Here is an 18,180-nt window from a genome sequence, read left to right as displayed (position 1 = left end):
TGGGTGATTGTTCAATCTGTATGGATCGCGTGCAATTATTTGGTTACTCCCATCTGAATGTGTTGCTCATGTAATGTAGAAACTGATAAGCCAATGCCATGCGTATCAGAGTGATCCACTGTTCACCGTACAAACTCAAGGCAATCAACTACAAACAAAAATTCAAGAATATTAAAAATAGTGTACATATACTTCTAATTAAGGATACTCCACCGCCATTTAAATTACATATATATTCAAATACGATGTTTGTCAGAAGTTGCAAAAAAGGAGAACTATGACCGTGTCTTTCTTCAACAAAAAAAAATTAACTCCCTCTTTGTTGTTACTTCTAACATTTATGTGTGAAGCTGAAATCTTAAACATATGTTGAGTGTGATTAGAAGTATGTACACACAAGTTTATTGAGCTTCCGGTGGCCGCCTTGTAGTGGATTGCTGGGAGATTACCCGGTAGACCTTATATTTTCCCTTCGGGTACTCAGTTTACTTTATTAAAGATATTTTGACTTCTCTCCTCATCTATGAAGACTTTTGTAGTGATATGTCAAATATGTGTTTGCTGCGTAAACGTTATGCCACTACTGGAGCAACATTACCAATGGATAAATGTTTAACTTTAGGCATTTATTTAGGTATTTCTTGAAGACGAGTTTTCTACTCAAATTATAGAGGAAATTGCACAAACCACCAACTCTCTGGGAGAATGTTGCACAAACCAGTGATTTAAACTTTGTTTTGCACAGACCAATCACTCTAGGGGTAGCTTGTTGCAAGGAGCTCTAATGACTTCATTTTGTTGTTTAACAATTTATGGCCGTCAATGGGGAAATTGCACAAACCAGCAACGGGAAGTGACCGTGTTGGTTGCATCCGGACCCGGTAGGCAGTGATTAGATAACCAAAATATTTCTTCATTACTATTGATTGGCCAAAAGGACCATCTTTACAGAGATGGTTAGTCGAGTTAACATAAAACTACAACGGCTGTACCTAATCACCGTCGCGCGGCCTACCACGGCCAGGGTTACTCGCATCGCTTTGCCTACTATTGGCCGCAGGAGGGGCCGGCGCCGTTGTCGAAGCGCGAACGCTTCACACACTCCACGCACCGCGCACGTCGCACATGGGACACCTCGTCCTGCCGCCTGCGGCGTTCGAGGGCCTCGGCCAGAGAAGGTCCCACAGAACTCTCCTGGCCTCCGCCGTCTCCTCCGTTTGGGCCGCCTCCTGCAACGCCGCCATCTAGGTGTGGTAGTGGTCCCTATCCCTAGCCGTCGCCACCTCTTCGTCCCTGGCGGCGATGGTGTCCCCCAGCTTCCGGTTCTCCTGCTCGACTCGTGCGGGGGAAGGGCCCCTCCGCTGGAGCGAATCCAGGCCGGAGCACATGTACCTCCGAGCCATTCAAAGCGGTAGGGTACATCGTTGTCGTCGGTGGCGATGTCGTGGATGACGGCGTCCGCTGGTGGGGCCGCCAGCGCCGCCCGCGCCTCGCCGAGCTCGGCCCTAGCATCGGCGATTTCCGCCCTGGCCTCCGCGAGGCGCTCACGCCCTTGCGCGCGCTCTGCCGCCTCCGCCTTCGCAACCTCTGCCTCCACCTCCGCCGGCCTCCAGGTCCAGCTGCTCGGCCTGAAACGCGTCGGCAACTACCTACTCGACCTCTTCCCGGTGGGCTTGGCGTAACATCTGAACAACCTGATCCTAGCTACGATTGTGCTTGGCCATGGATGGATGCTAGGGCTTAGCTTGAGGTGTGTCTGTCACCCCCGCCGATGTCCATCATATATAGCCACGGCGGGGCGGGAAACAGCTTTGCCGCGCAGGTCGTTTCCCGCGCGCGTGAAACGCCAGCGAAACTTGCCAATGTGTTGGGCAAGTGCGGGAAGACCGTCAGTCGCGCGGGAACCAGTAATCGCCGGAGGCAGGCCTTGACGGGACATTAAACCGCCATTCGCTGTCTCCGCATGGCGTCCGTGGGCCGACGCAAACGGACGCAAACGGACATTTTGGCCCGTTGGAGATGCCCTAAAGGGAGCTGCTGTTTAGATGAAAACGTGCAACCAGGTCAGCTCCCCTAATTAACTAATACGCTGTTAAATACCGAGCTGATCTCTTTGCAACCGATTAGCTCTGAAGTTGCTGGTCTGTGCAACGAAATATTAAAGTTGCTGGTCTGTGCAACATTCACCCCAAGGCTTACTGGTATGTGCAATTTCCTTGAAATTATAAGACATGAAACTCTGATTCGGAGATAGGCAGGTAGGGTCGGGGCTTTATCACTACCGGCAAAGTTAGGGCAACCCAAACTCAATCCTCCCCTTGTGTATTCGGCTTCTCTTTCCTCTCAATATTTGTGACATGTTGACCCATGGTTCACTAGGATTGATAGGATACTCATACCAACAATTTACAACTTCTTTTTCGAAAACTCATCTCCAAAAAACTCCGAGGTTAAGCATGCTCAGCCTAGATAGATTTGAGGATGGGTGACCCACCAGGAAATTGATCCCAGGTGTGCATGAGTGAGCACACAGTGCGCAGAAAAGACTAGTGTTGGTTTATAGGGCCAGTAACAAGCCCGACCGGGGGTGATCGGGGTGTTACAATATTGGTGGTGCATGACGGTGCAACATACACGATCTTACATGGGCCATGTTGGATTAGATTGCTCGGCTGATGATGCGAGGGGGACATCACTGGCAGAACATCTTTCCCGACAACATCAGTTGGTGTATCAGGGTGGCTGTTTGTTATTGCGTCCACCCGTGGTTCCCGCTGCTTTGGGAACAGTTATGACTTCCTGCCGTTTATATCTGGTTTTAGCCAGGTTTTTCAGACTAGTTGGACAATTCTTCTTCTTTAAAGCAAGTACAATAAGTTCTAGTGAGATGGCTATAATGATTAAAATATTATATTATTACCTAGTTGGAGGAGAGAGAGGATGAGAGAGAACGAGAATGGACTCTTATGTAAGAGCCAGCTCTAGTACATGCTCCTAGGCACTTTGTGAGAGTGAAAGGTGGACCCTACATTGATAAAGTATTATATTTTTATAGCTCACTATTGTACATGTTGGCTCTAATTTGGCTATAAATGACATAGCATTTGGCTTATAGCTAGCAGCTGGCTACACTATTGGAATTGCTCTTATGAATTGCACATTCCTTTATGTTTTGCAAAAAAAAAAAAAAAAAAAAAAAAAAAAAAAAAAGTAACAGACAAGCCAGCCAGCTCGATTACTATTACATTCAAGAGTTCAGTTTCAAAGTCTTGTAGCTGGTGATTAAGTAGGTTATAGAGGAACATGGACTAACTATAGGGGGTAGGGTCGGCAATTGTCGATAAAGACAACATGGCAGCATGAATAAGATGGAAGAAAACTGGTCATCTTTCGCCACAAACATGCCATCTTTTTTTTTTCCTTCCCTGAAGATTTTTCCAAGACTGAGAGTAAGCATGTTCAATTAAAACAATGTAGGCATGTAAGTTTGTTTTCGTATGAGATGAATTTAGAACAGAGATATAGCTGTGTAGATGTGATCAAACTAAGATAGCTTTGCACCAAGCTGGTTACAAATAGTTCACAATCACAAGATAAAGCACATCAAACATTGTAAGGCATTTGCATTTTAAGGAGTGTAGTACTTTACTCTATGAGGTGATTAACACGAGGGCTTTTGACAGTTTTCTTCAGAGCCTGCAAACATTAATTTTCATGATACTGACAACACATGCAAACTATGGGAATTTTATTCGGGTGGTAACATCTGCATCTTTCTACATATACTACAACTATACTTTACTATACAAAGCTGGCACATTTTATCCATGTTGAACAAAATAAACATCTTACAAGAACCAGCGGTGATTTAACACCCAGCTCATCTTTAACTATACAAGACTTTTTGTATATATAAACTTATAGCCAGTTCTACGTTGTATCATCCTTTCACTGCATCAGCAGAAGATTATTCACAGTGGCATTCACGTTATTAGTTCTCATCAGATCCTGCAGTGAGGTTGCAAAGAGAAAGCATTAGTGCATATGCCAGCGTCTAGAGCAATTACAGCAAGAGAATAGCAAAAACAGAAATATACCTCCAGAATTAGCTCATCAGGCATGTGGGGTAAAACCTCGCGTACTCTATCTACCATGGAATTAATTTGCGACGTGCTTCCATTAATTGTTCCTGCAGTAGCTCCTCGGAACCGCAAGCCAGCAGCAGAAGCACCATCAGGCCTCGAGGAAGACGCTGGAACAATTGAAGGACCAGCCATTGCATCGGGCCATAGATTCCAGGTGGCATCTGTACGCCCATAATTATCACTCACAGAAGCAAACTGTCTCATCATCATCTGAACTCCGGTAAGCCCCACAGATCTCACTGCACTGGAGGAACTGGGATCATCCATTCCAGGGCTCGACCAGGGTGGTGCCCAGCTAGAATCAAGACCAGCACCTCTGTGACAACCAAAACAAACAAATTAAGGAATCACATATTGACATCTCTGTAATCACCAGACATGGCCAGATTCTAACTTGAGGGTCAATGCAGGGATTCAAGAACCACAAAGTGCACCATTGATGTGAATGCAACTATATTTACTGAATCTTCAAGGCTAATTCCAAAAGAGTAAATTGCGCAAAACCACACATTAACAGGTTCTTATAATAACATTACCACACCATGGTTTTTAAGGCGACTGCCATAGGACACGTAGGCGATAAGGCGCCCTGGCAGCACCTTGGAAATTTGCCCGCTTTAGACGCTTAAGCGTGGACGCCTTAGCGCTTAGTCGCCCACTTAAACGTCAGAGCAGGTGTAGAACGCCTTAGGACGTCTTACCGCCTTAAAAGCCATGACCACACCTTTTGGAATTTTTCCAAAGAACTAAAATTTATGTACTAATTATTCATAGAACCCCAAATCAGACAATTAAGGGTAATCCTGACAGAGTCAGTGCCTAGGTTTGCTCACAAGGACACAAACACTACTAAGGTGAACACGAAACCTCCCTCCATGTCTATTTTTAATGTGATCCATTAGAATCCACGGATGCCTCTTCTGATCTTGGAGCAATCGAAACAATCCACAGGCCACCACCGCCCCACCTTGCCCTGCTTCCGCTCTCAGACACAGCGTCTATGGGCCTCGTTCTTTCACTAAAGTGCCTGACACCTGTCATGGCGTTGCTCAACTCTCCACTGACATCGATTCAGATGTCTTGAGCATGCCCCGGTGTCAAGACTCCTCAGGCTCTCGTGTGAGCTTGACAAATGATCCACCGGTAGGCTAAGGCCAAGCGCTCGTGGCGCCAGGGGTTCAAATGTGTTGTCATCCCGTGCACCACGCATGGCTGTGATGTTACCATGCACACCACGCGCAGCTGCCCTCCAGCTCACACACGTAGGGCTAGGTCACTTGCACTGGAGCTCTGCATGTCGGAACTGGTTACTGCTGCAGATAATAGAACACTCCTAAGGGACAGAGATTTGGTGCATATGGGCAAACGTACACCAAATTAGGATGACAATCATTTTTCAAAGTTTTAAAAAATTAAGAAAAAAAATTAGGATGTAGCCAGTAATGTATCTCACAAACGTGCAAATTTTCAATTGGAAAAAATTTGTAGTTTGGGCAACACAAAAATGACAGTCACTTTGTCATTTTTGTGTACCTTAGAATACAGAATATTTGAAACGGAGATTTTGCTAGTGTGATACATCATTACTACTTTCAGAATTTTGTTTAATAATTTTTTAAAACCTGTAAATATAAATTTTCGAATTTTCTAATATGCCGAGAGCACTGGTGCTCGAGAGCCAAAATAACTTTCCGACTCCTAAGTTTTTTTATGCATACCTCCAAACAGCATCTGAAGGATTCTGCTGTTCAACAGGATGTTCATGACCAGGAACCCTCTGCTGATTTAACCCCATATTTAGCTGTTCCGCAATTAGCTGAACGTTTGCTACCTCTGTCGTTGCAGACCTAGTATGTCCTTGAGATGAAAGAAAGAGTGGCCTTCGACAAGTTGGACAAGAGTAACCCTCCATTAATCCTTGATCCAACCTAACCATGGCAAAAAAAACTTCATGAGAAAATATAAAAGAAGACAACGCAATTTGTGCTAGACACATTTGATGGTGAGAGGTTGGAGCTCTTAATATAATGTACTACACATATTAACAGTAGGGGCCTCTGACATGATTTATTAGAAGGTGAATTTCCCCCCAATTTCTCCGTATACACTGCTCGGTAATATCAAAGGAACTCCTCCTTTATAGAAAGTTCCACTCAACATCAAAATCATGAGTTCAGGACACTACATACTAGTCCCCTAAATTAATTAGGAACACATGGGATCAGTAACCAATTGAAATGGACATATGGAAGTTATAATGACAACTACAGCCTTTGCTTCAAAGATTTTTTTACAGGAAAACACAAGCTATGAACTGAACCAAAGATTATCAAGCATCAACTGCAAACAGTAAAAGCACTTCAGGGCATACCAAGATCGCAAGCAAGGTAGATGAAATAGATGGTTGCAGGACAACTTTTTAGCTCGAGCCATTGGTCCCTATGAGTTGCAGCAGAACCAACGAAAAATTCAGATAAACAAACAGTAAAGGACAGCAATGCTTCTCCAAATCTAGAAAAGTATTTACCCGGCAGATGGCACACTCATCATCATATGTGCAGATTTCATCATATGTAGCATCTGGAAGTGCTCCATCCAGCGAACGAAGCGCCTTTCTTAACTTGATGTACGTCTTGATCCTTTTCAAAAATGAAATTACAAGAGCCTGTATATGTTAAAAGAACACATCAGTATGTAACTTCATTATAATCCCTTAGTTTATCAACAGTTGCCAATAGGTGCCGTCTGCCTTACACGCAAGTTCAATATGAGAACTGCATCAATCAGGTGAAACGCCATACCACGGAGCCAAAAGATCATCGAATAATGACCAAGTGACATCAACAAGCTCATCAAGTCAATGACGAAACCAAAATTCCTGATAACTTTGCCTCTCCACTCAGAAAAGGATCCTGAAGGTACAAAACATGATTACATCCTGGTGGCAAGATGGAAAGGGTTCAAGAAGAGTATGGGCAGGGACTTACTCCTGAAACACTGACAGATGATAACGAGCAGCTTACATATAGACCAAACCAATATAACTGTTGTCTATATGTGACTGAAAAACTGCTGTTTTTGTAACTCTCGGGTTAAGAAGTGTCATTTTGGCCACTGGAATGTTCCTTTCTTGACAACCAAATTTAATTGACATATGGTTGTACTTGTACAATCTAATAAAACTAAAATACTACAAAACTAGCTTTTAGACAGATATATACATAGCATTTTGATGGATAATCTAGATATTCAAAGTTAAAAAGTTTGAATGCAAGCATGGATGTCACCTATTTTGCCACATGTACTATTTGTGTTCCTATCTATGTTCACTACCATCAGGAAATAACCATACAAGTTGTAGACCATATTTGCTTAGTTGCACTTCTCCAGTCATTTGATGATTTTTGGATGAGAAGACGGGTCTGATGATTTTAGCTCATTTGTCTAACTTAAGAGAAAAATAAACACAAAGTGCAAGGAATCATCCTAAAATCTTCATTTTGTTACAGGGTTTAGTTATTACAATCATAGAAGTTAGTGTTTCTCTTGATTATCCTTGATTGATGAGCAGACTTGGACATTTTGTGGAAAACTCTGCTTGTTTCTCTACACCAAACTGATATTTATCCATTTTTGTGCTTCAGGTTTGGCACAGTTTAGGATAAATTTGGTACAGCCTTGTGCAAGAAGCTTCATGAAATTGCCTGGCGAGTTTCTCATTTAGCGGTTGTTCGCAATGAAGTAAGTGATGATTAATGGATTTGCATAGACGTATGTCCTACAATTCTTGTATAATGACTCAAATGTCAGCAAATAGATTGCTGCAGTATTGTTGTCGAGTGTACAATTAAGCTCTGACTCTGCCATGTTTCTTGTCATGTAAATTTAATGGACATAATTTTATGGCATTGCAGACTGATTCTGTTGCCGAGGAAATTGAAAGATGTAAATCTTACACGCACAACATTAGAGTTGTGTATCAATGAGGGGTTAGCTGATGGAAAAAAGTAGCTTATCACCTGCTGCTTGTTTATAAGTCTTCTGGAAATCCAGATAGTCCACACCACTGTCCATCAGATGTCGCTGCCAAATGTCAACCAACTGAAATCCATGCACCATGATAGACTGCACAGAAAAAAAAAATTGAGAAAAGTCATGAAGAGAGATTCAGAAGTATTAACTATGTGCAGATAAACATTCATGAGGTTTCTTGTTGTTTCAGAGCAACAACGGTGCAGAAAATAGAAGTCAAGGACTGATAAATATTCCTCACATTTTGGGTCCAATTACCTGCAATGACTCAAAGGCAATACTAAGTGGCTCAAAGAACATAAGCCAAAATAACTTAGAATTGCATGCCCTGCAGAACCCTACACAAAGCTTCATCCTGTAGAAGTTAGATGAAAAACTAGTGAGTTTGCTTTAACAGAAACAGCATCATATTTCTGCTGTGAACAGAGTTTGTTGCATTGCACAAGCGGAAGCGCCTAACATATATAGTACAAGGACCAAAGGACACATACAAATTCTAGACCAATAGAAGAAGACCATAATACTCATACCAACACAGTAGCAGCATTTGATAATATACGACGCTAAAAACAAATAAACAGCAGAAGTGGAGTTCTTGATAGCACTGTCGTAATGTGGAATCTCAAAATCTATCGAATCAAGCTAAAGAGAAGCTATGGGAAAAAGAACTCCGGGGAAAGCAGGACGGCAAAGAGGCATCAATGACCATTCGAACAGAAAGACGCCGCGATCATCCAGAAGAAAGAACAGACCAGGACGAAAAACAAAGGTTGAATGGCCAAAGTTTTTATGGACTCTATCGCATGGACCAACACAAGAGCATTGGACAGGATGAACGTAACAGAAGCAAATTCAACGACCGAACTGACTTGAGGGGGTACTAGCTAGAAGTAGCAGCAGCCAGCGAGCACTTAACCAAAATAGCACACACACCGGTCAGCACAACGGCTACTCAGACCAACACCACCGATCCAACAGCAGTAGTGGCCAAGCGCTAAATTGTTCATGAAGCGGAGTAAAGCAGCAGCGTGTAACAGAGCAGATCACAAATCTGTGCAAAGAACCTGCAACTGCATATCCGTTCATGGGACGGCAGTTGCAGCCAGGTCACAACCTGGGAGGCCAACGGCGCTGGATGAAGAATACCAGTGCAGAGCAGATCAGGGCAGCAGCCGCTGATACATGTGATTGCCACAAGCCTGCAAAAGGTAGAAGCAGCAACACACCACAGCCAACACAAGCTGCAAGCAGAGGTGACTAGGGGCGATGTGAGAGGATGCTAAAGAACCGATTTAGTCGAAGACCGGATCCAGCGACAGGAAGCCTTGCTAGAAAGCAAGGTCAACGATGATAATGCCAGGTTGGTGGCTGGCAGCCTGGCGGTGCCAGACAGACAAGCCGCCGCCGATCTACACCAGCAACAATGACTTAAGGATACCAACAAGAAAAAAAACATAATCATAATACATTTAGGAAATCAGGTAAACTCATCTCCAATAATACCTAAATTATGCTATGAAGTATGAAGCTTGATTCATGCTGACTAACCAGGGAATATTACCATAGTAGATCAGTCGAAAGAACAAACAACAATGCAGAATATACACGAAGATATTTTGATGGAGTTGCTGAGGGTGACGCATTGAGGCGCTCAAGACGTTCTCTGGCCAATGATTGGAACATCTGGATGTGACATGCATTTCAGTTAATATGCTAAGTAGAATCTCAATAGTTGATGTAGCTTCACACAGTACCTTCAGTGAACAAAGAAGGACCAACCAAGTTGACCAAAGGATTATTTGTTGAGAATTAGGAGGCACAACCAATGGGAGAAAAGTTCCCTGCAACAAAAGATCGAGCACCAAGCACATAAATAAATAAACTGCAGATAACACAAGGTAGATTACTGCTTGTGTCACTCACAACTAGACTTTTTGCAGTTCGCAAGAAATAAACACTTCACACAGTTAGGAGCAAACGATATTGGACTCTACACAAGACTACTTAACACGTTGCCACATCCGTTTCGTTGCATGTGGGTTCCACCGGTCAGTGTAATGGGTTGCATCAACCCCACATGTGCTTCTGGCTCCTCTCATCTCCTCTCCTTACCCCAAATCTATTCCATAACCCATTGACACACCACCAAGCCCTCATGGAGCTGCCCCCTTCTTGTTCTCCTCCAAGTCACTTCGCACGATCCCTCAAAGCCCCTTCCAGAGAAAGTTGGTGCACCCCAGCTCCAAATATCTCACGGTCCTGCACAATGGCCCAAACAGCGGCAACGTGGGAACAAGGACGTAGGTTCACTGCACATGGACAGAGTTCACACGGGCATGGAAGCGGAGCGGTGAGGTTCAAGATGACAGATTCATCCACGATGTCCTCGACCGACACACGAACAGGACATGATGCTGCCACTCTCCTCTGCCCTCGCCAAGAAGCTCTCTCCCTCACTAGTGTTCTAGACGCATGACCTCCATCATGTCCTCGACCGACACATGAACAGGACATGATGTTGCCACTCTCCTCTGCCCTCGCCAAGAAGCTCTCTCCCTCACTAGTGTTCTAGACGCATGGCCTGCTACTTATTTTTCTTTTCCCATTGTGGGTGTGTTTCTTCGTTTTTTGTTGTACCTCAGCGGTCCTACACACTGATCCAAACAACATCCACAGCTGGGAAGAAGGAAGTAAGGTTGCTGACATGGATGGAGTCAACAAGGGAATCGAAGCGGTCTGGTGCAGCTGAAGATGGCGGATTCATCGAGGTTAGCCACGACAACGCAAGACATGGACAAGCCTTCACACCGTCACTCTCCTCTGCCCTCGCCTTAGGAGCTCTCTACATCACTAGTCTGCAGACACATGGTCTCCCTCATGCAGTCGTGCTACCTTTTTCTTTTCTCACTGTACTTAAGTGTGTCTTTCTTTGCTTTTATTTTCACCACCCTCTCGGTCTTCTTTGTTGCTTCAGCCATGTGTTGAAACCAAGAAACGCCATGCGAGCAGCCAAGGAGCAGTCCTCCAAAGAGACGAGCTGGGCTTCAAGGTTGCTGCACAGGCTACTACTTAAGACCAGACCTTGAGGTGTGGAATTGATTTACTATTCTGGCCCAATCTTCACAGCACTTCATCCATCTTGTTTAAGGCATGTCACCGGCACACGGGTTGCAGACAAAGTAGAGTCTGAACCTTGCAGTTCAGCACACAGAAACCAATCTTGTAGACCACAACTCAAATAGCAGAAGGAAGAGTTTCCTCCAAAACTTAAGGGTATTTATCAAGATTCCCTCAAAACCCAATAGCAGTGTATCTGCTATGAAGCATGCATCACGCTTAATTAACTTACCGTTACATGGCGCATGCAGCTATTCATATAATACAGTTGGACAAAATTCCATCTAATGACTAGAATAACAAGAAATAAAAACTCAACTAAGACCCCGATATCTATTTGATAGACAAGTCTTCAAAGTCTCTGCAGTTATTTCTTATTTGTGCTTGATTTCGTCACGTCTGGTTCGTGGTCCATCCACAGGCCTTCATGCACGTATAGTCGCCATAAGTCGCTGTATAGTCGCGAGTCGCCGTGATTTTTGGAAAACGACTCGGCGACTATACAGCAACTATTCAGCGACTAAAAAACCATGATACAAGCACGATAATAGTTGAGTGGAAGAAGCTCATGAAATAAGGAGAGGGGGATAATTACCTTATAAATTACATAGTTAATGATGTGTTCCAGCACTTTTCTAGTCTCTGAAGAAGTTAACTGAACAAAAAATAAAGTCTGCATAGGATAAAAAATAGATGTAAGTCTCGCTGTTGTACTAGAAAAATAAGAAGTTGAACATGTTGAAGTTATAGCCGAGTAGCAGCACGCAAAAATATTCAACACTACTAGAAATCGCTAATTAATAAATTTGAATGCTAAGGTAATACGCTTTCAGCTTAATTTATGGAAGGCGCTAAGAGAAGATGCAGATAGCCAGATAGCAACAATTGCACAGTTATTCTGCTTCCAAAGAATGATGGGCTGTTTGTTTACTTTTCCTGTTATTCGAAACAATGAGTGGATGCGCAATAGTAAGTAGAATCTCTTTTTTTTTGTAATCAGAGTAACAGTCTAAACTTGATATCTCTCGGAGGAAAACATTCGATCGAACCATTGGCTAGTACTACCAAGTATCAGCATCCATCCATCCATGGGGTAAATGAAATGAGGACGAATGGTGAGATGACAAGGTTATGTATAGAAAAATATTGACCCGCGGCAAAATGGCAGCTAGAGGAGCACGATAAATAAGAGCCCGAGGGTAGCAAATTGCAAAAATCAGGCAGGTGGCTAATGCAATTAGTGAGCAGAACCCGCAAGCAAGCCACGTCGAGGAGGTTGATGAATCGCCTACACCAACCGCGCCGTATCCCACAGAAGCATGGGTAGCGCCCGCAAAACTACCCCCAGAACGACAAACAAACAACCATAGGTAGAGCCGAAGCCGATTAGGCGAAATCACCTTGAGGGCTAGGACGATGAGTAGGAAGAGGTGCGCGGCGAGATTCGCTAGCAGCGCGACGGTGACGTGCGAGCGCAGCAGGGTGTGGAGCGAGTCCCCGGCTGCGGCGGCGGGATCCCCGTCGAGGAGGGAGGCTGCCCACCACTGCAGCGCGGCGGCGCTTGCGGCCGTGGAGGCGGCGGCGACGTAGAGGCAGTTGACGGCCATGCGTGGCGCTGGCGCATGGGCCGGGCGCTCTGGGGCCGAACCCTAGGCCTGGGCGGCGCTGGGGGTCGGGGAATCGGAGGGGGTCGGGGGAACAGGGCGCCCGCCGGCTTTATTCGCGCGGGGCGGGGGCGGAGGAGAGGAGGGGAAGGGGGAGGCAGGCGACCACAAAGGAAGGGAAGACGGGAGCGACGCGAGGCCGTGCCGTGATGACGGGAGGGAAGGCGGCGAGAAGAAGGGGGGAGGGGAGCAAAGATTATTCGTTGGAAGCCATGGATAGATTAGCTTGGACTAGACTAATTCCTAGGACCGACTATTTTATTTTATTTGATGTAAAACGGGGTGCGCGTATTAGCCCTTGGTAGTGGTTGATATTGTATTACGGTTTAGGACATGAGTGGTCGTTTAGGACATGTGAGATGACAAGATAAATACAGGTGTGTTTTCGTAAATTGGTGTTTCTGGAAGTGGGGGATTTATCTGTACGGCCGCGTGCTGTGCCTGCGCGGGACGGTGCGGATAGTTTACGCCAGGTGGGGCCGACTCGTCGGTGAGTACCGGAAAGAGTGGGTTAGGTGGGGGCGTGAGAGGCAGGCCGTGGCCCGTGGGGGAGCAGAAGCAGACGGTGGGTGACGGTTCGGGCGGTGCTGTCGCGACCCGGACGGCCTGGCTCGGTCGTCTCGTCCCGCACCGACGCCATGCGGTCGCATCCTGCGGCTGCACCTGGGGGAGCCCTGCTGTTACGAGAGATGTCTAGTTAGACGGCTAGTGTAAAGTGCACAAGTATTTAAACAATACCCGATTTATTTTTTAAAACATCTTGCATTGTATATACCTTTATACATGACTTCGCTTTACCGACTAGGCAAGTTCAATTTTATATACTCCTTCCGATTCATATTAATTGTCACTAACAAAAGGGCAAATAAGCATATCACAAACAATCAAAAGATAACAAAAGGGCAATATCGCCCCAATGGGGAGGAGCCCGGGAGGGACGAGCAGGGCCACACACACCGCAATGGTTCACCCCCTGAACGAACCCATCAAGTAATAACAGCGCACGTATTTCACTAATGAACCTATAAATAGTCAATAATATGTTAATTACTTTTTAGGCCTAACTTACCAGCGTAATTATGCACATGTGTAGTCTAATATGAAGCCCAACTTAGCTAATGGCCCATCTTCCAAACTCAAAATCATCGTGGTCACCGGGGACTTGCACGTTGTTTTGTTATATCAAGTGCCCTCTTGCTGCAACCTGGTAAAATATGTCGACCTGATTTTGCATCTCGCAGCTAAGGCGTCTATCGTCGCTCGATGTCTACATAGACATGGTACTAGCCTGCATTCTGGACGGCGGCCTGAAGTTGTGTGGTTGCTCCCACTAGTATGGAAAAGGTTACCGCTGGCGCACCAGCAAGCTTCAGTGCTAACACGCCAACGGTAATTTACTATTGGCGCACCAGCCTTGTGCGCCAGCGTAACGGAGTACCATCTGGGTGCACTAGCGGTATTGGTGCGCCAATGGTACACAAGTAGGTGCACCAGCGGTATTTGTTCTGGAATTATTTTTTCCGGTGTTTCGGCGTATTTGTAAAGTTACATTATACAGATTTATAAGGTATACAAATACAGGAGTGGCCAAATATATATGTGCACGAATTTATGATATCAATACACAAGCAATATACAAATAGAGGAGTGGCCAAATTATTGGTTGATCTCATGTTAGAACCGAAGTAGATTACTAGTTTGGGAATCTTCTCCGTCTAAGTTCATCCCGAACCGGCTAGTTGGGTCTGCCAAGAACAGGGATAATTGTAGCCATGAATCCCGAAAGAGCCACATGAAGAAGATTGTGAATGATGTTCTTAACTTCACTGGGATCTCAATGACCACTTTTCAGTTGTACAACCACACCATGAAGTAGAGGACCAAGTGGACCCAGATATGCAAGCTTGGAGAGCGATGACAACACTTGCTTTCTGACAGATGATGACAAGCAACTGACGCAACACCTCCTGGTAAGAAGGAGTGGCCCTGTTGTTCATAAAGTTTGTTCATACTCACATGTTGATCTACACTAACATTTTGTCTTTGTCGGCAGTGCTATCCGAAGCATGTTGGGTTCGTGAACAAGCCTATAGTGAAATTTGCTCACATGAAGCTTGTCTTTACGACCATATTTGTTAGCAAGAAGCAACTCTACGAACCACTTTTGCTGATCAAGGCAATGAACTACATTGTTGACAAAAAGATGAATGTGCCGAATATGGTAGGCTGCTACCAGCTGAGAGGAGAGGAGGGCCTAGCTTAGGACCTGGCTATGCAAGTACTTCTTTGCTCTTCATCATCATCTGTCGGTGTTGCTGATGAGATCATGTATATTTTGGGAGGTGATCTAATATCCGTCCATTATCTAGGACTTAATTAACCTGATCCATGGTATGTAATATGATAAACTTGCTAGAGGTGGTATCACTAGTGGAGAACAGGCCTTTCGTCCCAAGCCCCTGGCAGCAAATGTCACCGTTCTGAGGCAAACCGGGCCTAATGTGGGGCAATGGTCCCGGTTTGTGATACAAACCGGGCCTAAAGGCCAACCGGCAGGGTGCGGCAGGCCTTGTCAGGGCTCGCCTGCCTTTTGTCCCGGTTTGGATCTCAAACCGGGTCCAAAGGCCCCCTGACGTGGGCATTACCCTTCGGGTAACCGACATTGCCCTACCCTATGCGATCTAGCTGGAGGCCCATGAAGGTATTCGATGACGAGACGGGCCACTTGATGGTGAAGCGGAAGATTCCTTGACAGGCAAGGCAAGGAAGGGGCCGAACAAGGAAGGTTTAGAGATAGAATTACTGTAAATCTAGCCGTACTCGGTTAGATCTCTTGAGACCTGGCCTCCTATATAAAGGCCAGGAGAGGGGCTGCCGAGGGACACGGACAATCTTAGCAATCTTAGCCACCAAAGTCTAGAGCTAGGTCGCCGCAGCACTTAGCCTCTCGACGAGATCTCAGCCGAACCCTCCGGCACCCCATTGTAACCCAATATTTTCATAATCAAGATCAGACAGGCAGGACGTAAGGGTTTTACCTCATCGAGGGCCCCGAACCTGGGTAAATCGCTCTCCCCGCTTGTCTGTGAACCGATGTCTCGTGTCAGCTTACAGGATTCCATCAACCCTAAGCCCCTATCGGAGGGCGTTGCCGAGGAGCACCCTCGACAATTGGCGCCGTCTGTGGGAACCCTGTCGGCACAAGATCGGTCATCGGCAGATCCAGTCATGTCATCGGCAGCTTCATCAACACCATCATCGCCAAGTCTGGGAAGCCCGATTCGATTCGGCTCCTATGAATTCACCCCGCACAGCGACTCGTCTCGTTCGACCTTTTCAGATCTGCAAGGAAACATGGAGATGACCTTCGGCAGCGTCCACTACAACGTCAACTCGGAAGGAATCCTTCGACTGCTGGAGCCGCTCGCCTCCGTATCGACAAATCCAAGCACGTCGTCATCAATCGACCTTTCGGCTGGTCTGACGGACTCAACGAACTCGCCTGCGTCATCGATTTCTCGTTCAATGTCTTCCATGTCGGTTGGATCTGATAATCCCGCATCTTCGGAGATAACCTCATTCTACTGCTTGCACTGCGATACCAGGCACGGGCTAGGTTCAAGCGACACACCGTTCATCTGCAATGCCCAGTATTCGTCGGGAGAGGACAGTGTCGACAGCATCGTCCAAGATACCACCCGGAGAACGGCACACCACCAGGTTAATGTCGCCAATAACACGGGAAACACAAGGCACAGGGGAGACGGAGATCACACCCCTCGTTCTAGCAGACGAGCAAGTTTCGAAAACAGCGCCAGCAACAACAACAGCGATTACACCATCACGGACGAGGAGTGGGCAGCAGCCAAGGCAGCCGTACTTAACAACACGCCGCTCCCCGCAGGAACCTCGGTTGGAACCCTCAACGCTTATCGCTCTATACTAGAGAAAAATTGGGAGCATTTATCGAAAGAGCAAACCGCTCTCGAGAGACGCTTAACTGCTGCAGAACAATCTAGGAGAGGTTCGCGAGGAAGCGCCTCTCGAAGCACTCAAGGGGCGGGCAAGCACCGATCAAGATTATCCAGACTCTCGGAAGATGACGCCAGGAAAATAATATCGAACCTGACCAAGTGTTTTATGACCACGGACACCGCGGGCATGCCACGGCCAAAAACCGTCGTAGGAGCGACTGCCAATCTCGCGGCATACCTCATCAATCAGCGTCCTGAAGGTTCTATGGCCCAAGCCCATCGAGGTGCCCTAGAAAGTCTCGCGATACTGGGGGACAACCTGGTTCCGCGGAAGGAAAAGACCACGCTACAGGCCAGCGGCTCAAAGCATCATGCGAGAGACGCTCGAGATGAAATCACTCAGAGCAGAATCGACAAAGCAAGGCGACGACGCGCCGCTAGGGAGGAATATGACAGTGATTCTTCGGATGAAAGCCGAGAGAACGATGTCGAGCTAAGGGGGGCCGATTGTTTAAGTTACAAAATCCGCGAGGCGATGCCCCCCAGAAAGTTCAAACCTACTCCTACTGACGCCGCCAAATACGATGGACAGCAGGAGCCGAGGTCCTGGATAGACGACTACTTGCAGACTGTGATTCTGCACAAAGGAAATCAGATAGCAGCAATGCAATGCTTGCAGCTTTACCTAAAGGACTCAGCACGAGCTTGGTTAAGAGGTCTGCCGAAGGGTTCCATCAAATCATGGGATGACCTAGTAGATGCTTTTGTTGCCAATTTCCAAGCAACATACAAAAGGCCCGTCGGGATTGAGGAATTACGGCATTGCCAGCAAAAGCAGAAGGAATCGATGCTTGCATACATCGGGAGATTCACCAAGCTCCTAAACGCTGCCGAAGACGTTTCTGTCGACAGAGCAATCGATGCCTTCAGCGACGACATCCGACGTGAAAGCTACATAGAGGAACTCGGGCGTAAAAAACCAAAAACAATAACCAAGTTAATGGAAATCGCCAACAGCTGGGCTGATGGCGAGGACAACGTACGAAGGCCACGACAGCGCAGTGATGACAAAGATGACGACCAGCCGAAGCATGATTCGGGTGGACGAAGGGATCGTCACAAGAAAAGGAAAAACCGAAGCTACGACGATAGTAACCTGGTAGCCGCAGGATACTCTGATCGGCAGGACGATCGAGATGACGACAGACGAGACGATCGGCAGGATGGTAACCGGAATAATTCTGGAAA

The 18,180-nt window shown here is 46.1% G+C and overlaps 1 protein-coding gene across 1 annotated transcript; it reads right to left on the bottom strand.

The window, feature by feature from the left end:
• Positions 1-3,731: 3,731 nt before the first annotated feature.
• Positions 3,732-13,006, bottom strand: LOC127333692 (E3 ubiquitin protein ligase RIN2). The gene is made up of 12 exons (XM_051360093.2): positions 12,695-13,006; positions 11,890-11,967; positions 9,932-10,018; positions 9,739-9,860; positions 8,436-8,532; positions 8,165-8,270; positions 6,900-7,057; positions 6,673-6,810; positions 6,517-6,584; positions 5,864-6,073; positions 4,098-4,461; positions 3,732-4,008 (listed from the first exon to the last, which is right to left on the bottom strand). Exons 1-12 carry the CDS (start codon positions 12,899-12,901, stop codon positions 3,949-3,951), a joined length of 1,695 nt encoding a protein of 564 aa, XP_051216053.1. The 5' UTR covers positions 12,902-13,006; the 3' UTR covers positions 3,732-3,948.
• Between the last annotated feature and the right edge of the window lie 5,174 nt (positions 13,007-18,180).

Source organism: Lolium perenne, chromosome 2, assembly GCF_019359855.2.
Source record: "Lolium perenne isolate Kyuss_39 chromosome 2, Kyuss_2.0, whole genome shotgun sequence".
NCBI classification, from domain to species: Eukaryota; Viridiplantae; Streptophyta; class Magnoliopsida; order Poales; family Poaceae; genus Lolium; species Lolium perenne.
This window is presented reverse-complemented; position numbering and strand designations above follow the sequence as displayed.